The sequence below is a fragment of the Ictidomys tridecemlineatus genome, chromosome 11 (genome assembly GCF_052094955.1).
Source record: "Ictidomys tridecemlineatus isolate mIctTri1 chromosome 11, mIctTri1.hap1, whole genome shotgun sequence".
In the NCBI taxonomy this organism is placed as follows: Eukaryota; Metazoa; Chordata; class Mammalia; order Rodentia; family Sciuridae; genus Ictidomys; species Ictidomys tridecemlineatus.
This window is the reverse complement of record NC_135487.1, coordinates 102,093,509-102,119,937: the sequence shown is the minus strand read 5'-3', so window position 1 is coordinate 102,119,937 and position 26,429 is coordinate 102,093,509. Positions and strand designations below refer to the sequence as shown.

Here is a 26,429-nt window from a genome sequence, read left to right as displayed (position 1 = left end):
AGGGATTTAATAGAATTGGGTTTTTACTAAATTGCTAAAAAAGTTGCAGGAGCAGAAACTGGAGACTCAAGGTCATACTACCATCTGTGACTCAGAAAGCTAATGCTGCTGCCACCACCAACAGCATTACCTCTTACCCAAGAAGCAGGTGACAAGACACTAACCTGGAATCTGGTTGCTACAAACAATTGTCTACACTTGCACATCCACAGAAGAAGATGGCCTCTGCCTCCTTTCTATCTTCCAAATCTTGACCAAATGTATATTATTGATAGAATCTAAGCTTTTCAGAACCTACAAAGTCTGCAAAGCTTCACATTGGTGGGAGGTATGGGACCTAATACCAAGTGCCAAGACAATACCTAACATATATTCTTATATTAAAATAAATTTCAGATAGATGAAAATTATTTATAAAAAAACTGAAATGAATCTATCAAAATGTTCTAGAAGAAACCATGGGTGAATTTATTATCTTAGAATAAGAATATGAAATTCTGAAGCCAAAAAGGAAAACAAATGGATCTATCTGCATAAAAATGAAAAAATAGGGCTATGGGTGTAGCACAGTGATAAAACACTTGCTTAGCATGTGTGAGGTCCTGGGTTCAAAACTCAGCAACACACACACACACACACACACACACACACACACACACACACACCCCGCTTTGTTTAAAAGCTTTATTTCTAAGAGCAAAACTCTGAACATGAGTACTACATAAAATTATGGTCCATCAAATGACAGAACACTCTTAGGTCAAGTAAAAGGAGAGATTTAAAATGAAGACGTTACCTTTGAATAACACAAACACAATTGCAAACATATTCTTATGTGATGTAACCTTATGCAGTTATCACATCGTTTTTTAAAAAGTCATTAGGAGTTATCTTGGTTGGATTTTATGGTACCTTCTTTTTCTTCTTTGTAATTCTAATTTAGAATTTTTAAACTTTCCAACTTTCTCCTTTTTTCTCAGGAAAAAACCCCATAATTTTTGTAACTATATATTTTATTTTTTCTTAGAATATTCATGATTATTTTTGGTTTTCTAGTTTAAACATACATCATTTCAAAATTACATAAAATTGTGTTTTTTAGAAGTATCTTGACAGTACACTATGAAATCACTCAATGACTCAATTATTTTACAAATAAAACTGTGAATTTCAGTTGAAAGAAAAGCTGCACTAATAGGAAATAATTCTATCATACATACACATTTACAGTTTTTACTTTTATATCTTCATTTAAAAATCATTTTTCCCCCCAAAACTATACTTCAGCATAAGATAGATAAGTATTTAATACATGATTAATATATATACACAAGGGGTTGTGAAAATTCTTTAAGAAATTCTGTTCCAGAGGTTAAAAAAAAAGTTTAGAAAGCATTTTAATATCTTATCACCTATAAAGCAGCAACAATATTTAAATTATTAAAGGTGGCAAATCCAACAATACATAATCATAAACAGTCCTTTAAGAAATGTATTTGAAAGTCATTGTTCCATAAAATATTTACATTGTTTAAATTACATGATAGTAACATTTTCTTTTTCTATTTTTAATTAAACGTATTAATTAAAAAAGCCTCTAAACCACTTCCCCTGAAGCTACTCTTCTTTAGTAAAGGAGACTTTATCCTTGGGTTTATTCAGCATCTTTATATCATCCAACAGCTTTTTGGGTGTTAAAATATGTGTAGAACCTGATAGAAGAAAAGAGAAAAGATAAATTTTTAGAGGCCAGCATTTAAATTGATTTTCCTTGGCTTAATATTTTGTCTTATCCTTCAAATATGCAAAGTGCAATAGCTTTGGGGCAAATTAACAACATTTCTATAGACATCTTCTTGAAATATGCCTATATTGTACTAGTTCAATTGTTCCTTGTCTCTGAACATGCTCAGTAATCCATCAGAAACACAGCCAATTCCTAGTGTTCTACTTTGTACCACATTTTTTTTAATATTTATTTTTTAGTTGTAGTTCGGCACAATACATCCATTTTGTTTTATTTATTTTTATGTGGTGCTGAGGATCGAACCCAGGGCCCCCACATGTGCAAGGCGGGTGCTCTACCGCTGAGCCACAACCCTAGCCCCTGAACCACATATTAAAGAGCAAAACTGAGAATTTTCTCTATCCTCATAACAGAACCCCAATAGTTATCATTTAGTAACAGAACGTCTAAGCAATACTGACATATAAATCCTGAACTTCCACAGGTCAGGAGAGTTTACTCATCAGTGGCTTTGACTGAAGTTCTTTTTTTTCCCTGGTATCAGGGATTGAACCCAAGGACACTTAACCACTGAGCCACATCTCCAGCCCTTTTTACATTTTATTTTGAGACAGGGTTTTGCTAAGTTGCTTAGGGCCTCACGAAGTTTGAGGCTCGCTTGAACTTGAGATCCTCCTGTCTTAGCAACTTTTAGTTGAGTTGCTAGAATTATAGGTATGCACTATCACACCCAGCTTAACTGAAATTCTTAAAACTGAATTCCTCATAGGCCTTACCTATGTGGCATTAATGTCCATAAAATGTCACATTCATGTCCACAAAAATTTATTAATATTTCTGAAGTAAACATGTATTTATGTGTCCAAAATTACTTAATGATCAGAGGAAACAGAATCATAGGATATAATATTTTAAAGGGACAAGGTTATTTCCCCCAAATCAGAATATTTAAAAATAAAATTATCAAGCTGGGCATAGTGGTGCAAGCCTGTAAGACCAGCTACTCCATAAGCACAATGCATTTCAGAATATGTAATTCCTCAGCTACTTCAGGGGCTGAGGCAGGAGCATCACAAATTGAAGTCCAACCTGGGCTACTTGGCAAGACACTGTCTCAAAGTAAAAGAAGTGGGGATGTTGCTCACTGGAGTGTTTGCCCAGCATGCATGAGATGTCTCTGAGTTCAATCCCCAAGCCTATAAACAAAATAAAATAATCAAAAATATCAAATCATATAAAATACATTTTATGGTTGAAAATTTATTTTTGCATTCATCAATTTAGTCTTTTTTTAAAAAAGAGAAAGAGAATTTTTTAATATTTATTTTTTAGTTTTCGGTGGAAACAGCATCTTTATTTTATTTTTATGTGGTGGTGAGGATCAAACCCAGCGCCCTGTGCATGCCAGGTGAGCACGCTACCACTTGAGCCACATTCCCAGCCCATCAATTTAGTCTTAAATTGATGAAAACTGACACAATTTTACATATTCATTTTTGTATTTAGTATTTGTTTTAAAATACAAAAAAAGGAAAACAAAAATCTTACCAATAATAACTTCACAGGATTTATGTGCCTGAGAAACTTCATAAGCACAACGCATTTCAGAATATGTAATTCCTCCAATTACAAAAATAATCAGCTTTGATCCATTTTTTCGGTCCAGTTCTAAATAATTGGTTCTAGGTTTCTGGCGAGCACTTAAAAGTAAAGGAAAAAAGTGAACATGTTAAAAAAATTTCCAAACCTATACTTTAAAGACTTTTAAAAAGCCCAATTTAATCAAATTCAACTGTGATACCAATTATATTGATTTTTAAAATATTTATTTTACTTATTTTTGCAGTACTGGAGATTGATCCCAGGAACACTCTAACACTGAGCCACCTATTCAGCCTTTTTAATTTTGGGGACAGGGTCTCACTAAGTTGCCTGGGATGGTTTCAAACTTAAGATTCTCCTGCTTTGGCCTCCTGGGTTGCTAGGATTATAGGCATATATCTTGCCTGACCCAAATATATGAATTTTAAGGAAATGACCTAACTACAGTATGACTAGAGCACCCAGAATTAGCTAGGATAGCCCTGTCTAGCTTAGCATTTTAACCTTAAAGTAGAACTAACATCCTCCCTTATTTATTTGATACGAAGAAATAATGCACCTGAAAAGTCTGCAGCTTACTGAAATTAAAAAGAAAAATTGGTAACTGGCATTGAAACAGTAAGGTTTTGAAGATATGAAAGGGAAGTGGGACATATACAGATTTGGAGCCAATATATTCCTGGAATTCAGCAAATATGATGGTAGGAGGCTGGGTTGTAAAGGTTTTTATTCTTACTTTGTTTATTTTTGACTAGCTATTATACTCAGCAAATTTCTAAGCCTCTCTTTAAACCCTGAAATTTGCTTAAGAACTAAATGAAGTATTATATAGGACACAGGAAGTATATAATCAGGTACTGAGTAAGCAGTGAATAAATAATAACTCTTATTTTGGTCATTTCTTCTCCCAGACTGTTCTAGATCTGCACTGTTCAATATAGTAGCTACTAACCACAAAGAGATTAATGAAAAATTAAATAGCATAAAAAATTCAGTTCCTCACTCACTCATATCAAGGAACCCAAATCCACTATGGCTAGTGACTATTATGCTAGACAGTGAAGACAGAGAACATTTCCAACAATGCAGAAAGTTCTAGTGGATAGGACTGCTCTAGAGTATAAGAACTAATTTTTTTGTTTACATCTTCTACTGGTAAAAATTTTGAGCTTCTACAAAAAATTTAACAAAAAAACCAAATAACCTAATCAATAAATGGGCAAAGGAACTGGTACATGTACTTCACTGAAGAAGAAATATGAATGGTCAACAATATGTTTAACATCTCTAATAATTAGAGAAATACAAATTAAAACTACACTGAGATTCTATTTCACCCCAGTTAGAATGGCAATTATCAAGAATACAAGTAATATCAAGAATACAAGAATGTGGGGAAAAAGGTACACTTATACATTGCTGGTAGAACTCCAAGTTGGTGCAAACACTCTGGAAAGCTTGGAATAAAACCATCATTTGACCCAATTATCCCACTCCTCAGTATATACCCAAAGGACTCAAATCAGCATACTACAGTGACACAATCACATCAATATTTATAGCAGCTCAATTCACAATAGCTAAACTATGGAACCAACCTACATGCCCTTCAACAGATGAATGGATAAAGAAAATGTGGTATATACATGATGTAGTATCATTCAGCCATAAAGAAGAATGACTTTATGACTCTTTGCCACTTAATGGAAACTATTGTGCTAAGTGAAATAAGCAGTCCCACCGGGCACGGTGGCTCGGGAGGCTGAGAAAGGAGGAAAGCAAGTTCAAAGTCAGCCTTAGCAACTTAGTGAGGCCCTAAGCAACTCTGTGAGACCCTGTCTCTAAATATTTAAACACAAAATAGGGCTGGGGATGTGGCTCAGTAGTTGCCTGCCCTTGAGTGCAATCCCAAAAAATGAAAGGCCAAAGTTCTCTCTGATATGCAGATTCTTACACACAACAAGCGGGAAGGAGGGAAGAACAGATGTTCAGTAGATTAGACAAAGGGGAATGAAGGGAAGAAAGTGGGGATGGGACTAGGAAAGAGAGTAGAATGAATCTGACATAACTTTCCTGTGTTCATATATGAATACATGACCAGTGAAACTCCACGTCATGTAAAACTACAAGAACGGAATCCTAATTAGACTAAGTTATATTCCATGCATGTATAATATGTCAAAATATACTATCCTGTCATGTATATAAAAAAATTAAAATGAAAAAACAAGCTTCTAATTATACTGTTATATTGTGTGCATGTATGAATATGTAACCAAAAAATTCCATTATTATGTACACTACAATGCACCAATAAAAAATATAGAAAAGAAAAAAATATGAGCTATTTGAAAGGTACATATTTCAAAAATAAAAATTTACATACATTTATAAATAAACATTAATTCATAAATTATATGTGTATACTAGTATATATTAACAAAAAGCTTAATTTCTCCTTTTGGAGGTAGCCTAGCATGCATGGGGCGCTGGGTTCAATCCTCAACACTACATAAAATAAAATAAATATATTTCCACCTAAAACTAAAAAATAAATATTAAAATATATATATATATATATATAAATAACCAATAGACCACTTTGGGGGTCACTGTTCCAGATGACCTCTAAGGCCCTGGAATATGGGATCCCACAGTAAACTTTTAATAATGTTTTTTGCTTAGCCTTTGGCAAGAATGATGGTGGTAAATTAAGGGGAAAAAACCGGTAGTTGGATTTGAAAAATGAAAATTGGAACAAGACACACTCTTAGCTCTCAACACACAATAAGGCTGACTTAAGAAATTTTTCAAGAGAGAGGAATAGTTAAGAAAGCAAAAGAAAAGAAGATAATACTGCTCACAATAATTATGTGACAAGTATATTTGAAAAATTAATAAGAACTTCTAAAACAAAAAAATAAAACTGTAGAGATGGTTTAAATAGATTAGATTAGGCACAAATTTAAGAGATAACTAAAGACCTGAAAACTAAATTTGAAAGAAAACTAAATTCAAAGAACAATTTCCAGAATGAAACACAGAAATAAATTAAGAGATATTTAGTTAGAATAAGGAATTCAAACAAAACCAAGACTAAAGAAATGGCAATATTGGAAGCATTTATGAAAGATGTGAATCCTCAAATTCAGGAAAACAAATATAAGGAAAGAAAAATAAATCTTTAGATAGACTTAGTATAGGGCATGTATAGGATACCAAAGACAAAAAACAATCAGGAAAAGGCAAATTACCCACAATAGTGTAACAAGGCTGAGAGAAAACACACCCTCCTTCACAACTATCTCAAGACCTAAAACAACAAAATATTATCTACAAGTGTTGGGTAAACAGAACTGTGCACCTAAATATTCATAGCCATCTAAGGCTGCTATGTAAGAACAAGGCCAAAATGAAAATATTTCCAGACAAATAAAACCATGAATACTCTACCACTAACAGACCTCCACTGAAAGAAATAACAGGAAATAGTTTGAAAAGAAGACAACTGAGGATGCAAGAAAGCACTGAGCAATGTAACTGGTTAACATTCAAATACAACTGAATAAAAAATAATGCTGAGCATTTATATGAGGAGTAAAAAAATATAAGGTAAACTTAAAGTATATGAGCTAGGCACCTACAATCCCAGCTACTTATAAGGCTAAGGCAAGAGAACTATTAGTTTAAGGACAGCTTGTCTCTGTCTTAAAAAATAAAAACAGCTGGTGATGAGTGGTGAAGAACTCCTGGGTTCAATCCTTAGTACTGGAGGAAAAAAAATGTATATAACATTTAAGGGTATGTGGTTTGCATTAAATTGTTTTAAGGTTCTTTTATCCTCCCCCACTTAAAAAAAAAAAAAAAAAAAGCTGGGAGCAGTGGTGCACACTTGTAATCCCAGCAACTCAGGAGGCTGAGGAAGGAGGATGTAAATTCAAGGACAGCCTGGGCAATTTAGCAAGACTCTTGTCTCAAAAAAAGAGTCTTGCTAAAAAAAAGCACCCCCTGGCTCAATCCCAGAACTAAAAAACAAAACAAAACAAAAAAACCAAATAAAAAGAACAAAATGTAGAAAGGACTTGCAGTCATGATGAAATAAAGTGGGCAGGAGATTTCCCTGTGAGAAAACAAGTATATAAACCTGGATGACATTGTGTATGTGTGTGGGGAACCCAAACGTTTCAGGTCAACTGGAAATTGTTGACAGGCAGACAACAAACTGAGAAGCATTTATTCTTGAATATCTCCTAAATTACCGGGTAAAGAAGGTGGTAGTCATTATGGTCTTCTAGCCCAGGACTGCAACCTACTTCTATTGCTCTGCCTTCTCAGATGAGAAAAATTATAGCTTTACTGATTTAAAACTGCCTGTGAAAACCAGTAATGAAGGGTGGTAGTAGCAGGAGTACAAAATCCTGGACTGGGGTTGTACAGCGTTTACCTAGCACACATGAGGCACTGGGTTAGGACCCTCAGCACCACATAAAAATAAATAAATAAAAAAGGTATCATGTCCATCTACAACTGAAACAAACAAACAAAAACAACAATAAAAAACAAAAAACAAACAAACAAACAAACAAAAAAGTACACAAAACCCTGTAGCTTTGATAATTTAAACTGGCAGAACTGTTTCAGAGCAAGAAGACCTACAGCTTTGATAGCCTAATACTGTAGTCTCAATTTGAGCTTGGCAGCAAATCAGTCAGAAATTTAATATGTAAACCTTGAAAATCTTGAAAATGAGAAATCTAAGGAAGGCAAGGAAAAGCTCTCTAGACATTAACTGACTGCTAAAACTCTGCATGTAAGAGAATCCTGAGAACATTTAGGGGAAAAAATGAGATGGAAAGAAAAAAAAGTGGAGATTGAAGAACTAGATATATGGAATGTATTCCTTAATGCACCCTTAGCTTGATTAGCAGAGGATGGAGACTGTACATGCTTAAAGTGCTTAAGCACAACTTCTGCATAGATAAATTGCTGACCTCTAAATCACACAGAACCAACCATTAAGAGCCAAGCTAAAGGGTTAAAAAATGCAGCAATGATATCAGTGGCTATATAAACAAAAGAGAAAGAGTCCATAGTTTAAGTCTACACAAATTACAACAAAAAGCAACTCAGAGTTGCTTCAATATATTATCTATAAGGTCCAATTTTCAACCAAAAATTAGTAGCTATGCAAAAAAACAGGGAAGTGTGATTCATGTTTTGGGGAAAAAAGTCAACAGAAACTGACTATAAGTTGACCCATATGTTGGATCTAGCAAAGACTTCAAAGCAGTTATTACAAAAACGCAAAAAAAAAAAAAAATCACTAACCAATAGGGTTTTTCAACAGAAATGGAACTAGGATTTGAAGTGAAGCTCAGTGGTAGAGTACTTGCCTAGCATTAGTGAGGCCCTGGGTTTGATCCTCAGCATTCCAAATAAGAAGGGAGGGAAAAAAAAAGAGAGAGATGAAAATAAAAAAGAACCAAATGTGAAAAGTATGTTAAGTGCAATGAAAAAACCAGCAGATGGTCTCAAAAGCAGATTTGACATATCAGAAAAATCCGTGAATCTAAATATAGACAAGTAGGTATTACATAAAACAAGAATAGCAACAACAACAAAAAAAGAGTTTCTGTGATCCTAGGGGCAGTGTCAAGTCCTCCAACGTTTTGCATAATAAGAATTTTGAAAGTCGAAGAAATCATGCCTGAAAACTTCCTGAGTTTATTATCATAAAGACACAATAAAAAATATGTTATGTATAACTGTAATGCACTAATAAAAAACATTTTTAAAAAATCTAAAAAAAAATTAACTTGCAAATCCAAGAAACTCAACAAACTGCAGGAAGAATAAACACAAAGAACTGCACCTAGACACAAAATAATTAAACTGCTGAAAGCCAAAGATTAAAAAAAAAAAATTCTTGTAAAACACAACTCAAAATATTGTTTAGGACACAAATATAGATAGGAAAAGCACAAAGACAGATTAAAAACACAAAATTAAAGATAGGGAAGAAAGGAAAAATAATAAAAGAGAGTAATATATAGAAAGTATGAATTATATTTATAATGATTTATTTGTTAAGCTGGGTACTTAAGTATAAGGGAATACATTATAATATTCTCTATATCTTTCTCAATGTTTCAAATATTCCATCATAAAAATTGTCAAAAAGGCCTCTGCTATATGAAAAGAAAGGTGGGGGACTTTTTATTTATTAAATAAATGAAATATTTATGAAAATATTTTTTTAAATAAACTATGTTTTCATGTTGCTTACCTGAACTCATTTAAAACAGGTTACAGCTAAAGAAAAACTACCTCTGATGTGACTATATGCTTCAAAGAGAGTTGCCAAATACGAGAACACCTATGTACTACTTTCAATTATTAGTCTGTAGCATCACACTGAAAATTTCACTGACTTTCATTTATAAGTTTTACCTTACAGCTCCGGAGCCGTTCCAAACTGCTGGACACTGAGAACAATACGGCCACTCCTTTGAATCTAATCTATTATCAATGGCATCCTAGAGAAGAAAAGAGTTAACAACATTAAAAAGATATTTTAAGTTGAAGATTTCTGTTTGTTTTGAGTGAAGGACAAAATTTGTATTTATAATAAATAAACATTAAGAACATAAACAGATAACAAAACATTAAGAATATAAACAGATAACAAGATTAGTCCTTTCTTTTTTTTTTTAAATATTTTTTAGTTGTTGATGAACCTTTATTTTTATTTCCTTGTATGCGGTGCTGAGAATCGAACCCAGTGTCTCACACATGCTAAGCAAGCGCACTACCCCATCCCCAAGATTGGTCCTTTCTGAAACTCAGTTGCTTCAAAAACTAACACTATCAATTACTTACTTATTCAACTACTATTTATTGAAGACCTATCTTTCTTCATTAGGAAGGTCCCTGCATTGGCACGAGGACCTTTTTTAACTACAGAGTGCTAGGGGTTTCTAAATACTATCCCAGTTCTGACATACCTTCAAGACTTTGTCATTAACAGCAATGACTCTAAAGTAGGTCGCACACACCCGGCTTAGAGATACTCAAAACAATCCAATGACATGAAGAGAGTTTTTCTTTTCACTTTATTTGCTAGAATTTTCCCTTTGTTCAGTGGTGCATTTTAAGAAATACTTAAGTATAATGGATATATTTTATACAGAGATTATATATGCTTTATTAGTATGTTAATCTATCACTTATAAAAAGATTCATGTTCACATTTTTTATAATTAGGTCTATATGATCAAAATTTTGGAGCTGGGTATAGTGGTGCATGCCTATAATCCCAGTGACTTGGGAGGCTAAGGAAGGAGGATTCCAAGTTCAAGGCAGACTCAACAACTTAGCAGGCTTTCAGCAATTTACCAAGACTCTGTCTCAAAATAAAAATTAAAAAGGGCTAAGGATGTAGCTCAGTGGTTAAGCACGCCTGGCTTCATCCTCTGGTACAAAAAATAATAATAATTTTTTTGGACATCACTGTATTACAGACAATACAAATAGTATAGACAAGCAGGCACAAGAAGTGAGCACAAAGTAGTCAAGACTATTTCAATAAGATCATAAGGAAGAAATTGTGTTTCAGGAGAAATCCTACAAGCCCAAGTGATTTTTAAATATTTATTTTTAAAATACTAGCTTAAGATAAATCACTTAGTTTTCTGTAATTGCTGAAGGGGAAAAAAGTTACATTGCAGAAAACTAAGTTCTTTAGATTTTTCATGTAAGTTTACACATGTATGAATTAATCTAGCAAAACAAAAAAAATCATAGTAATATGTACCAAATTAGCACTCAGAGGAAAGTATAAATTGAAGTTTAAGTCAAAGGAAAGCTGGAATAAATTACTATTTTATTGAGCTCATAAGGTAATTTTTAAAAAAAATACCTACTGTGTTCACTTCGTAATTCTCTGCTTTGCACAGAGCATTTTTTTTTTTAAATGAACACAACACAATGCCTTTATTTTTATGTGGTGCTGAGGATTGAATCCGGGTCCCACCCATGCTAGGGGAGCACTCTACCCCTGAGCCACAATCCCAGCCCCCTCATAAGGTAATTTTTAAATTAGTTCATTTTACAATTTCCTATGATTGAATACTATTTTCTAGGAAAAAACAGTTCTAAATGCATTATTCATATGTTAGATCTAATAACAACTATATGAAGTTTATATTTTAATCACTAATATACTACTAAGAGTACTGGCACTTAATGGTTTCTAACAGTGGTATATATGTGAATGTTGTTCTGTTGAATTTTCATTCACATAATTCCACTTATACTACCTATAGTTATTTAAAACAATAGTATTGCTTTTCATAAAGCAGATGTGTGCTTATTTTTATTTACTTATTTATTTTGAGACAGACAGTGGTGTGTTTTTCTTAGTTAAGAATCTTCAAGGGCATCCTCTCCTCCTTTGACCCACATGTAGCCTTTTTTGGTGAATCCACCAAGCATTGCAGAAAATTCCTGCCCCATTAGACATACTCCAATGACAGCTAAACATAAAGAGTTCAAGAGTGCTCTACAGAAGGCATTCAGAAGTAAGTAGAAACTTAATGATATTTACCTCCATAATATCTTTGATAAAAGGTGTCCATCGAGAAAGTTGAAAAGTTTCTTCTGCAGACCGATCCTTTCTTAATGGTTTGCCTTGTTGAGACTAATATCAATAGAGGAAAAAAAATTTAAAACCAGTAATTTGGGGCTGGTGTTGTGGCTCAGTGGTAGTTACTCACATGTGTGAGTCACTAGGTTCAATTCTCAGCACCGCATATAAATAAATGTCTATCAACACTAAATAATATTTTTAAAAACCCAGTAATTTTATTCAGTAATATAATAATCTTATGTTTCCTAACAAAGATATTTAATTTATCAGAAAATACTATATTATATTTGACTTAAAACTAAGAGTAGGCTGGGGATATAGCTCAGTGGTACAGGACTGAACCCTGTATTCAATCCCCAGTAACACAAATGAACAAAAAATTAAGAGTGAAAGTACTTCCTTAAAAAAAATGAAGTAGGTATAGTCACATAACTTCATTGAACAATATTTGAGCTGTGTAGGGAGGAAAAGCATGAGAAGAAGATTACCACTAAATAGGGAAGAGAGGTGGGAGGGAATGGGAGGGAGAAGGGGAATTGCACAGAAGATGGAAGGAGACCCTTATCGTTATACAAAATACATGTATGATGATGTGAGGGGGAAGAAAAAAAAATGTTTCACGTTAGATTGGGTAGAGAGAGGTGATGGGAGGGGAGGCGAGGGGAAGGGGGGATAGGAAGGGCAGCAGAATAAAATAGACACTAGTATTGCTGTATGTATATACGTGGCCATATAACCAATGTGATTCTGCAACCTATACACTTGGAAAAATGAGAAATTTATGATTTCAAATGTATGATATGTCAAGATCATTGTATTGTCATGAGCAACTAATAAAAAATGTAAAAAAATATTTGAGCTGTAGTGCTAAAATTTATGAGAGCATAAGGAAATACATTTATTCAAATAAAAGTATCAAAATAATAGGAAAGAATGGGAATCTGGAAAGAATGGGAATCTTTAAAAATTTTTTTTGTAGTTGTAAGTGAACACAATACCTTTACTTTATTTATTTATTTTTATGTGGTACTGAGGATTGAACCCAGTGCCTTAAATGTGTTAGGTAAGTGCTCTACCACTGAGCTATAACCCCAGCCCAAGAATGGGATTCTAAACAGAAGTTCTTCCAAACTTAACTTTGAGCCTAGATTTTTAAAGCAAGAGAATATAATTATTTTTTGTGCTATATTCCAATTCAAATGTATAACAAAATGACAATTACTATAATTGAATCATTAAAGAGAAAAGAATAAAGAACAAATAATAACAGAACCCATAGAATACAAATTCACTAGAAAATCGTTATCTGTCCAAATTATTCTCATATGGAAATGACAAGAAATCAGCATTTTTAAGTTTTAATTGCTTAGTCAAAATCTATAGTATGAAATTAAGAAGACTGTCTATATGAATTCCCACATTTAAAAAAAACCAAACATGATTAACTCAAAAACTCCACACATACATATATGTAAGAATACACACACACACACACACACACACACACACAATGTAAGATTTCTTACTTGGGGAACAATGGGAACACCAAGGTAACTCCAGTTACGAATCATGTCACTCTCATTTTCTATCTTTACATTCTGGATCAACCTGTCCAAATTTTCTTCCGTAGTTCCTTAAATACGTAAAAAATATTAGTGTGTACTCAATTTACATAATTGCTACTGCAATCAATTCTAGGTTACATATACCACAAATAAAGCTTTTGAAAAAGCAAACAGTCCAAAAAAAACCAAAAAAAGCAAACAGTCCATTTATGTCCCCTTCAGTCTTCTAATTCCTATTTTCCCTTGTATTTACCTTAACCAACTTAAGCCACTACCTTTGAGTTTCCAAAGATTCTCTTATGATTAGTAGAAAACTATTTATTAAAAAATGATTGTAGAACTGGGTATTTTAATGCGTTAATGAAAATAAACAAAATATCAATTACCATTAGTACTGAAGATATAAAGTAGGATTGCTCTTATTTTATCACAATTATCATGATTTTTGTTGAGTAGAACTGGAAGAAGTACTCTCATAGCATCTTTCACCTTCTGTCCTTCTGCATCAGTTCCAAGTGCCAGGTCCTTAATGAAAATAAAAGTCAGTGGCCTTGAGCGGAGGATGTGGCTCAGCGGTAGAACACTCGCTTAGCACGTGCAAGGCCCCGAGTTCAATCCTCAGCACCACATAAAAATAAATAAAATAAAGGTATTGTGTCCTACTACAACTAAAAAAAAAATACATACATATACATTATATATATATATATAAATATAAAAGTCAGTGGTCTCTAATCCAAATTCATTTTTTATTTAAAAATACCTATTATGAAGATATCAAATTTTAACAAAACACACATTTCTTTCTTTTTTTTAACTTTATTTTTATTTGTTTATTTTTATGTGGTGCTGAGGATCAAACCCAGGGCCTCACATGTGCAAGGCAAATGCTCTACCACTGAGCTACAACCTCAGCCCCCAGAACACACATTTCACAGGAAAATGTGGACATCATTCGTAAACTATTTGTTGTACAAAATGCAAAAAGTCAAAAAGTAAATCAGAGAAGAAAATCATTAATCTAAACCTATGCTATCCAATATGGTAGCCACCAGCCACATGTGGCTAGTAAGCACTTGAAATGTAGTCAATCTGAATTAAGATATACTCTGGGTGTAAAATATCAGATTTTGAATAATTGGTGTAAAAAAGAGTAAAATATTTCATTAATAATTTTATGTTTATATGTTGAAATATTTTGGGTGTATCAGGTTATGTGAAACATATTTTTTAAATATATTTATTTTTTAGTTATAGGTAGACATAATACCTTTATTTCATTTTTATATGGTGCTGAGCATCGAACCCAGTGCCTCACATATGCTAGGTGAGCACTCTACCACTAAGCCATAACCCCAGCCCCAAGTCAAACATATTGTGAAAATTAATTGTACTTTCTTTTTCCCTTTTTAATGTGGCTACTAGAATAGTTAATATTATATACAACTTGAATTCTGTTTCTGTGAAGAGTACAATGATCTAATTAGTTGAAACATTATACATAAAGCTTCTTAAAACAAATATAATGTGCCTATGCAGTTCTCTGCAGGGTGTTATATTTAATCCTGTACTCAAATAATGCTCCCAAAACCTAAATCACTCCATTCAACCAAAATACATAATCATAGATTAGAAAGGACTGTTTACTAAGATACCTCCACCAACACGGCACTATTGGGAGGTAGTAGAAATTTTAAGAAGTGGGGCCTCCTGGGAGATCTTTAGGTCATTGGGGGGTATGCCCTTGAAAAGGATAGTAGAGCTCATACCCATTCTTTTTTCCTCTTTGATTTCTGGCTGCAATACAAGCAGTTTTGCTCTGACATGTACTGATGCCATGTGCTGCCTCACCATAGGACTAAAAAGAAACAAGGCCAAATGATCATGTACTGAAACCTACAAAACTGAGCTTTGAGGGGCTAGGGTTGTGGCTCAGTGGTAGAGTGCTTGCCTTGCATGTGCGAGGCACTGGGTTTGCTCTTTAGCATCACATAAAAAAAAAAAAATAAAATAAACAGGACTGGGGTCTTGGCTCAGCAGTAGGGCGCTTCGCCTAGCAGTGTGAAGTCCTGGGTTTGATCCTCAGCACCACATAAAAATAAGTAAAATAAAGGTATTGTACCCAACTACAACTAAAAAATAAATATTTAAAAAACCCAAATAAACAAAATAAAGGTATGTGTCCATTTACAACTAAAATATTTTTTTAAAAAACTGAGTTTTGATTAACAAACCAAAACTGAGTTGGGGTTATAAAATAACCTTTTTCTCCTTATAAGGTGATTATCTCAGGTATTTCTTACAGGAACAGCAAGTTGACTAACACTATTGGGAAATGATTAATATGTATTAACATGCTTGTCTAAGTTGGTCTCCTTCTAAGAGTCTGTGATTTTGAGAAAATCAACCATTGTATTCAGCAAAATATTATATTTTAACTTACAAAGTTCATTATGGAAATCTATAAACATAAGTATTTCTGACTTTGCTCATACCTGTTCAGTTTTACAGAGCTTTTCTATATTAAGCTTGAACTTATTCATGCAATCTTCTGCTAAATTAAGATGAACAACTTGCTGAAAAACAGAAGAAATCAATCATTTAAAGCATTTTAATTATTTTTATGCAAATGATAATATTAAAAGAACAATGGAGAAAACCATGGACTTTTGTAAAAGAAGGTAAACTACAAGTAAGGGAAACAGCTCAAGAACGGAAGTGAAAATTGATGTGATCAATGGGAACAAGCAGGCTATGGTGGCACGCTGGCACATGCTACAAGTGCTGCATGTGAACTTCTCCTGCAATGTACAAGCAGTGTGTCACCTGTGTGCCTTCTGTATACCGCCTGCCAGCACCTGGCCTTGTGTGCAAAGCACATTGAGGCCAGGATCCCCAACGAGCCCCGGTGCCTGCCAGTGCCTGTGAGGTCCACTATGGCTCAGGGAAGTAAAGCACCTTACCATCAGACTGTTTTGGCTTCAAGCCAAACACCTCCACCTCACAGCCCACTGCCACCACATTTTCCTAGCCTCAGTTTCCCTGTCTGCACAATGGGGATAATGTTTGCCTAGCTACCTCATATTATGATTTTACACAGAAGATGAAGGCAAGATTAATAACTAGATGTCTGGGGGAATAAAGGGAGATAATCAACAAAAACCAGAATGGAAGTACTGAATTTGTGATGAGTTTGGGAATAAAAATAAGGTGACAAAAAAATACAGTAAGGGGCTGGGGCTGTAGCTCAGTGGTTGAGCACTTGCCTTGCATGTGTGAGGCACTGGGTTCGATCCTCAGTACCACATGAAAAAATAAATAAAAAGATACTGTGTCCATTTACAACAAAAACAAACCCCCCCCCCAAACAGTGAGCTCCTAAAGACCAACAGAAAAGGTTTCACTGGTTCTGACTGGAGTGCAACATGATAAAAGTATATAAAAGTTATTCTGACAGAGATATGGAAAAAGACCTGGAATAGCAGAGGAAAAAAAAGTTTATCAGAGCCCCCTGCCCCCACCAGCTTAAAACCTCCTTAATCTATTAATATATAACTACTAATATAAAGTAACATGTAGAATGACAACCACTGGTCAATATACTGCTGAATTCCTATGAGGTTGATAAATACTAAAATTATTCTGCTTAGCAGTTCAAGATAAAGACAAAAAAGTCTATGCTGGATTTGAATAAATCTAAATGACATATGTAGAAATGTTATTGGAAAGCTTAGATATTGGGATATTTCAGTCTTAAGAATTTTAGAGGACAATGCACAAAAAATATTCCATAAAAGTCACTGCTAATCTTAACTACAGGACTGGCTAGATCAATTATCTAATAATAATACAGTACCTTATAGACAATATTGCTTACCTTAGTAATCTGTTTACGGAAATGGGGCATCTTTTTCATCAGCTGGGTAAGAGCACTAAGTGATGTCTAAGAAAAATGAAAATATTTTGAGTAAACCTATGATTAATTTACTCTATGCTACAACTTTTAAATTCTGAAGTATTAGTTAAGCTACTAAATTTAGTTAATTTACTAAACATTTGGCAAAATTTTATTTATTCATTTATATTTGGGTACTGAGGATAACACAGGGGTGCTTTACCACTGAGTCACATCCCCAGCCTTTCTTATTTTTGACACAGGGCCTCACTAAGTTGCGTAGGGTCTTGCTAAGTTGCTGAGGCTGGCCTTGAACTTGCGATCCTCCTGCCTCAGCTTCCCAAGTTGCTGGGATTCCAGGCATGCACCACCATATCTGGCTACATTTGGCAAAGTTTTAAAAGAAAATTTTATGAAGCATTTAATTTTAGTCAAGACAAAATAGATGATATCAAAATTACTCTCCCCCTACAAGCAAAATTGAATGGACAAATAAATAAAACAAGAACTTTTAGGCAATGGATAAAAAACAGTTCTGAGTGAAGGAAAGTACAGAAGGTGATTCTTGCATTCACCCTGACTTCTCCCTGGAGATGTTTTCCAAACCACACTGAAAGTAAAGTCTGAGAAGAAGAAAACAATTCTCTCTCTGTGAAAAGAAAAAAAAAAAGATTAGCGTTTGAAACTGCTAAGGTAGGATTTGGGGAGCAGGGTGCCAGAGAGAAAGGAACCAGGTAGAATATAACCCAAAATGTATAGTATGGTGTCCTTGGGCCCCTAATCTGCACACATACAGGGCAGAACTCTCAGAGGCCTAGTGGACAACTATTGGGTTAATTTCTACACAGAGATTTGAAGGGGTCTTAGTGCTAAGAAAATGTTAACATTCTCAGATTCAAAGTAGAGACCTAATTGAATACCCTAAACATTTAGTCCTAGGACTACAACTTAGGACTAAGTGCAAAAGTGAAATATACTCATCATAAACACCACCTGACATGAAGTCTCAACATAGTCAAGGTTATTCTTTAGCAACTTAACTACTTGCCAGATGAAACTTAACACTTAATACAGAGAGAACGTTATCTGGAGTCTCTGCAATGTATAATACACTATGTCTAACACACAATTAAAAATTAATAAGTAGAACAGGAAAGAGGTCAATATCCAAGTGATAAAATAGTCAATAAGTTTCTAAGAATCATGCCTGCAAATCAGGATTCCTAATCCAGAAACAATAGCCTTATGAGAGCCTGAAGACATCATCAAAAGTAACTGGAAGTTAAGGGAAAAAAAAAAAGAGAGAGAGAGAGATAAGTGTCACAGAAGAATGGGTAGAGAATAGGGATGGGAGGGGAGGGGAGGGGAGGGGAGGATAGGGAGGGTAGGAGAATACAACTGACTCTAGGATTGCTATATGTATACACATGGATGTATAACCAATGTAATCCTGCAATCTGAACACATGGAAAAATGAGAATTCATACCCTATTTGAATCAAATGTATGATATGTCAAGATCACTGTATTGTCTTGAACAACTAATAAAAAAAAGTAACTGGAGGTGTATTAAGAATTGTAATGCAAAAAATAATAATAATAATTAAAAAAAAGAAAAAAAAAGTAACTGGAATGAAGACTGCTGACAACTTTGATGACATAAATCTCTCAAGAGTCCCTCATTCATGGCATCTATACCAATGGCCTTGAAAAGTTCTCTGAAATGCAATAACAAGTCATTATTCCTCGTATTAAGAGTTTTAACATGATGTTTAACATGAACGTTCAAACTCATTCTGGAAAAATGACAACATTTACCATCTTGATTCTGTAACAAACTAATTCTGAATTAGATCTAAAGGCTACACAGGCCTTGGTACTGGAATCCACTCAAGAATTGGATGAGAAGACTCAGGTGGCTATACCTCTGATCACATCCTTATTGGAGGAATCAATATACGTGTTGAGGTGCAGAAGCTACAGATGGAAGGTGACCATATCATTATGGGTACCCCTGACTATGTGATATGCTGTTATAATCAGAGATACCTGGCTCCCCAATACTAATATGTTTATATTGGATGAAGCTGTTGAAATGTTAAAAGCTATAGATTCAATTTATGACAAATTTATGACAAATTCCCAAAGCTCAACAGCAATACCTAAGTAGTTTTGGGGTGTCCAGCTACAATGTCTTCTGAGGTACTTGGGGTAACCAAGAAGTTCATGAGAGACCCCATTCCGATTCCTGTCGAAAGGAAAAGTTTATCCTGGAGTGTGTCTGCCAATTCTCCATTAACACAGAATAAAAGAAGTGGAAGCTGAACACACTCTGTGACTTTATGAAACTGACTATCACCCAGGCAGGCATCTTCATCAACACCTGAACAAAGGTTGATTGCTCACTAAGAAGATACATGCCCAAAACTTCACTGTCTCTGCCATGAATGGAGATAAAGACCAAGAATGAGATGTGATCATGAGGGATTTCCATTCAGGCTCTAGAAGAATACTGGTTACCAGTGACATGCTGGCCAGAGAAGCTGACATGCAACAGTTTTCTTTAGTCATCAACTATGACTTTCCCACCAACAGCGAAAACTACAGACACAGAATTGGTTTTGCTATAAGATTTTGGCAGTAAGGATGTGGCTATTAACAACAAGAGGACTCTTTGGGACATCACGACTTTTTAAGACACCTCTGTTGAGAAGATGCATCTGAGTGTTGCTGATGACCTCACATGTGAGGGCTGCCCTACCACATAGCCTCAGCCAGCATTCAATCCTGGAAGGGGGAACGGAAAGAAACCAAGGGATGGATATTTTGTAATTTTTTTTTCTTGGAATAAATGTCATAATTTGAGGCTAAAGAATGAACTGTGAACATTTCAGACAACCTTTTCTTTGGGGTAGACTCTTGCCCCAGGTGCTGTCTCTCCCCTACAGACACTATACCATTTCCTTAACCTAGTCATCCTGAGATTCCAGAGGCTTTCCCCACTCCAGCAGAATTCCTTGGAAATGACTCAAATCTGCAGGGAGAATCCCTAAGTGAGGTTGCTCAGTGGACTGTCTCTTGGGAGGAGAAGGAGGGAGGAAGCAGAAAGGAGGGAGGTAAGATTGAGAGAGGAAAAATGGTAGCTATTTTAATATTATTTTATTTTATTTTATTTATTTTTTTTTAAAGAGAGGGTGAGAGAGGAGAGAGAGAGAGAGAGAATTTTTTAATATTTATTTTTTAGTTCTTGGCGGACACAGCATCTTTGTTGGTATGTGGTGCTGAGGATTGAACCCGGGCCGCACGCATGCCAGTCGAGCGCGCTACCGCTTGAGCCACATCCCCAGCCCTAATATTATTTTAAATAGCATTTACTATTTCAAGAAACAATCATCAAATTCACAATAAAATGGCTTGGAAACTACCACACAATCAAAAGTAGTCCCAAGATGATCTAGATATTGGAGTTAGCGAAGATTTAAAAGTAACATGTTAATACTGAAGAAAGCAAAAGAAAAGATGGACTACATAGATCCAAAAATGGAATATTTCAATAGAGAATTAGAATTTATTTCTTAAAAATTCAATGAATATCCTAAAACTAATTATAAGACTTTAAATCGAAAACAATAAATGACAGTCATACCATGCTGGTTGGACTCCAAAATGGTATCCCATCTTTGGAAAACACCTTGGAAGTTTCTTATGAATCTCAGCATGTGTATACCGTATGACAAAGCAACCCTACTCCTAAGTATTTCCCTAAGAGAATGAAAATATCTGTTCACAGATGTGAATGTCCACTGTGGGAAAAAACAATGCTTAAAGCAGTTTTATTCATGAATTCCAAAAACTCAGGGGAAAAAACTCAAATACTCTAAAACTGGTAATAAACATCCATGCAAATGGAATACTAATCAGGAATAAAAAGTAATAGACTCTCCTATTACATGTAACATAGGTAAATATTAAGTGCATTATACTAAATGAAAAAAATCATAGTAGGTTATTTCAGTTATATGACAACCTGGGAATGGTAAAATTACAGAGATAAGAACAGATTAGTGGTTGCGAGGGGATGGGGAAGTAGAGTTCAAAGACTGTCTACAAAGGGCATGAGGGAATTCTGGGGGGGTGATGGAGCTATTCTAGTATCTTGACTATGGTGGAAGTTACATGAGAGTATGCATTTGTCAAAACTGTATACTATAAGGATAAATTTTATATTATTTGGGTTTAATAATAGCAGACTGGACATGAGAGAAGACAGAAGTAGGGAATTATTGAGGTTAACAAAAAAATAGATCAACAGACAATATTCAATCATACAGGATGTGGGACTGGGGATAGAGTGCAGAGGGAAAGTGTATGATTAGCTATGGAAGGTCCAGAATTCAAACCTCAGTGACATAGAACAAATCAAGATGTGAAAAACTAATGGCCATGAATTTTACAAATACGAGTAAAGTTGTCAACCCAGTAATTACAGAAACTCAGCAAACCCCAGGGAGGATAAATGCCAAGAAAATTGTACATAGAAAGAAAGGCATTATCATGGTCAAATTGCGAATAATCAAAGAAAATATTACTAAAGGCACTCAGAGAAAAAATGATACATGACAGCTGGCTTCTTTAACAGAAATTACGTTAGTTAGAAAGTAATATACTGAAATCTTTAGATTGATAAAAAGAGGGAAGGGGGACAAACTTCCCAACTATAAATTCTGAATCCAGCAAAAGTACGTGAAAAACTTACAAAACAAAGATGTCCTTAGACAAAAAGAATGTTGAGAGAATTTAACCCAGCCCAGAAGAAGAAAACACTAGAGAGCAATAGAGAATAAACAACACAAGTCTAGATACCTATGTGGGTAATATAAAAGTCTACTGAGTGTTTAAAACAAACACACACTGAAGTAAAACACATGAAACAAAAGCACAAAAAAGGAAGGAGAAAATGGAGCCAAACTATTATAAGGTTTCTGAATTATGTATGATATGCAAAAAGTGTACTATAAGGTAATACACTTTATAAAATAGCCATACATTAAAAATACATAGTACAATAACTAAAAGAAGTATATTAGCCAGGCATGGTAGTACATGCCTGTAATCCCAGCATTTCAGGAGGCTGAGGCAGGAAGATCACAAGTTCAATGCCAGCCTCAGCAATTTAGTGAGAGACCCTGTCTCAAAATAAAAAGGGATAGGATGTGGCTTGGTGGTTATGTGTCCCTGGATTCAACCTCCAGTACAAAAACAAAAATAATAACAACAAAAAAGGATACTCAAAGGTATATTGGAGATAACATGACACAGTAATAAAAAATTTCATAAAAAAAACCCTATGTTCCTCCTGCCTCAGCCTCCTGAAACACTGGGATTACAGGCATGGGTTACTGCGCCCAGCCAGGGAAAAATAAACATGGAGACAGACATTTTAAGCAAAATATTAGTAAGTAGAATCCAGCAATACAGAAAAACGATAATGCATTGTGACCAAGTAAAGTTTATTTTAGTAAAGCACAGATAGTTTAATGTTAGAAAATATTTAAGTGTAATTCATCCCCATTAATAGAACAAAGAAGAAAAAATACAATATTGAAAAAGCACTTGAGCTGTGTGTAGTATGCACACTGGTAATCCCAGGTGCTTGGGAGGCTGAGGCAGGAGAATTGCAAGTTCAAAGCCAGTCTCAGCAACTTAGCAAAGCACTAAACAACTCAGTGAGACCCTCTCTAAATTAAAAATGTAAAAACAGGGTTGGGAGCGCTGGGGTTGTGGCTCAGAGGTAGAGCACTCATTTAGCATGTGTGAGGCACTGGGTTCTATTCTTAGCACCACATAAAGTAAGATAAAGACATTGTGTCCACCTATAACTAAAAAATAAATATTAAAAAAGGGGTGTTGGGGATGTAGCTCAGCGGTTTAGCACTGCTGAGTTCAATTCCCAGTACAAATTAAAAAAAAAAAAAAAAGGAAGAAGAAGAAGAAGGTTTGAATCATTCCAACGTTTCCTTATTAAAAGAAAAATAACAGGTATAGGAGATGTGGCTCAGTGGTAGAGTGCTTGCCTAGAATGTAAGAGTTCTTGAGTTCTACCCCCAGCAAAACACACACAAACATACACACACATTTAAAAACCTGTAAGCAGAAAATGGATAGAATTTGAAACCATTATATTAAGCAAAATAAGCCAAATTTATAAGGTCAAGGATTTTCTCTCATATGTAGAAGCTAGAGAGGAAAAAGGAAAAGAAAGGTGGATAGTGATCTCATGAAAAGCAAAGAGGGGTATTGGTGAAATTATATTGTTATATGATACGCATGTACTAATATGTAACAAATTCCACTCTTATGAACAACTATAATGCACCAGTCAAAAAAAAAAAAAAAAACCACACACACACACACAAAAGGGGAAGAAAAATTTAAAAAGAAGCCTGCTGGCAAGCTAAGAATAAAAAGGAACTACTCTAGTCTCATAGGATACAACTAAAATCACCTAAAACTAACATAATATTCAATAATAAAACATGGATCACATGTCCTCTACGGTTGGGAATGAGACAGGATATTTACTACCAGTTCTATTCCACTTCATACTGGAGGTATGAGCCAGAGGCAGGAGATATTAACTACTAAGAAAAATAGTTTAATGTAAATAAAGATTATCCAGAAAGGAATAAACTCAATTTTCTTTATTCATAGATGACATTATTGTACATATTAAAAATTCAAGGGCTGGGGTTATGGCTTAGCAGTAGAGTGCTCGCCTCACATGTGCAAGGCTCTGGGTTCGATCCTCAGCACCACATAAAAATAAATTAAAGTTATTGTGTACAACTATAAAAAAAATTTTTTTTAAATTCAATCTATAAATAAGCATTAGAATTAAAAAATAAATTTAGCAAGGTCACCGAATTCAAGGTCAATATACAAATATATACTGATAAAACAGAGTTCAAAAAAATTACCATTTATAATAACATAAAAAAATCAAATACCTAGGAATAATCCAAAATGCACAATATTTCTTATAATGAAAATTATAAAGCAATGCTAAGAGAAATTAAAGAAGAGCCACATGAATGGAGCTATACTCCATTTCAATGAGTAAGAAAACTTTATATTTTTATTAGTTCTTCCCAAATTGGTGTACAAATTCATGTAACTTAATAAAAATTTCAGGGAAATGTTTTTGTGGACATTGTCAAGCAGAATCTAAAATATACATAAAAATGCTGAAGTTACAAAAAGTTAAGATGATCCTGAAAAAGTTGAAAGATTTTCAATATCAAGTTTTAAAACTAATACAAAGTACATTAAGACAGGGCAGTATTGTCACAAAGACAGACACACTGAACAAGGAAAAGAACTGGAGATCAGAAATATACCTAGGCATTTATGGTCACAGTCTTTTCAATAAATAGTGCTTGAGTAACTGTTTTTTTAATATAGAAATAAAATGAACTTAGATGCTTACTTCACATATACAACAAAATTATTGAGTAAATTATAGATTTGTAAAAGCTAATCAACCTTCTAAAAGAAAACACAGAAGAATATATTAATGATCTTGTGATAAGCAAAGATTTCTTAATCAAGACACAAAAGCACTATGAAAAACTGATAAAAATTAAGAACTTCTGTTTATGAAAAGACTTATATATAGGACTTCATCCAGAAAATATCTTCTACACATTGGTAGGAAAAACAGACAACTCAGTTAAAAACGGAAATAATACTTAAACAGGCACTTCTTAAAATAGGATATCCAAACAGCCAATAAGCTTAAGAACATAAGGGAAATATAAGTTAAAAATACAGTAAGAACCCAGAATAGCTAAAGCAATTCTTAGCAGGAAGAATGAAACAGGTAGCATCACTGTATCAGACGTTAAACTATTCTACAGAGCAATAGGAATAAAAACAGCATGGTATTGGCACCAAAACAGACTGGTGGACCAATGGTAAAGAATAGAGGATATAGAGACTAACCCACAAAATTACAATTATCTTATATTAGACAAAGGTGCCAAAAACCTCTGTGGGAGAAAAGATAGCCTCTTCAACAAATGGTGCTGGGAAAACTGGAAATCCATATGCAACAAAATGAAATTAAACCCCTATCTCTCAACTCAAAGTGGATCAAGAAACTAGGAATTAAACCAGAGACTGCATCTAATAGAAGAAAAAGTAGGCCCTAATCGTCATCATGTGGGATTAGGACCCAACTTCCTAATAGCGTAAGAATTAAAAGCAAGAATCAATAAATGGGATGAACTCAAACTAAAAAGTTTCTTAGCAAAAGAGACAATCTGTGAGGTGAATAGAAAGCCTACATCTTGGGAGCAAATTTTTTAGCCCTTTTTATTTTTATTTTGAGACAGAGTCTTGCTAAGTTGCTTAGGGCCTTGCTAATTTGCTGAGACTGGCCTTGAACTTGCACTCCTCCTGCTTAGCCTCCTGAGTGTTGAAAATTTTAACTGGCAAGGGGAAAAACCCTGAAAATATTGTGGAATAGTGAGAATACAGAGCAACTGGAACACTTATATGTTGCTGACAGGAGTGTAAATTGGTTCAAATACTTTATAAACGTTTGGCATTATCTTTTGTCATTTGTTAAGCTAAGTATATTCCTTATAATTTAATAATTCTGCTCTTAACATATCCCAGAAAAAGAGGACATCTATTCTCTAAAAAATATGAACAAAAATATCCAGAGAAGCTTTGTTCAAAATTTGCCTGAATTGGAAACAGTCCAAATATCCATCAAAAGGAGAAATACAAACACATAAACAAAGTGCAGTACAGTCATGTACTGTATAAAATGATTTGGTCAATGATAGACCACACATACAATGGTGGTCTCAGAAGATTTATATTACCTACTTATGCACCCATCTTAGTCTGCATAACTACACTCTATAATATTCCCATTGTGAAAAAATCACCCAATGACACGTTTCTC

At 34.3% G+C, this 26,429-nt stretch overlaps 1 protein-coding gene and 1 pseudogene across 2 annotated transcripts in view; one reads left to right on the top strand and one right to left on the bottom strand.

Moving 5' to 3' along the window:
• Window positions 1-670: 670 nt before the first annotated feature.
• Stxbp3 (syntaxin binding protein 3) overlaps window positions 671-26,429 on the bottom strand; it is a 66,742-nt gene continuing 40,983 nt past the window's right edge. For both annotated transcript variants that reach the window (XM_005338062.4, XM_013364149.4), the window contains 8 exons: window positions 17,439-17,504; window positions 16,057-16,137; window positions 13,948-14,086; window positions 13,523-13,629; window positions 11,955-12,047; window positions 9,800-9,885; window positions 3,296-3,447; window positions 671-1,712 (listed from right to left, as the gene is read on the bottom strand). In XM_005338062.4, coding sequence (XP_005338119.1) covers window positions 1,618-1,712; window positions 3,296-3,447; window positions 9,800-9,885; window positions 11,955-12,047; window positions 13,523-13,629; window positions 13,948-14,086; window positions 16,057-16,137; window positions 17,439-17,504 — 819 coding nt within the window. In that variant the 3' untranslated portion in view covers window positions 671-1,617. The remainder of the gene's footprint in view (window positions 1,713-3,295; window positions 3,448-9,799; window positions 9,886-11,954; window positions 12,048-13,522; window positions 13,630-13,947; window positions 14,087-16,056; window positions 16,138-17,438; window positions 17,505-26,429) is intronic.
• Window positions 18,660-20,223, top strand: LOC101969058 (eukaryotic initiation factor 4A-I pseudogene; annotated as a pseudogene).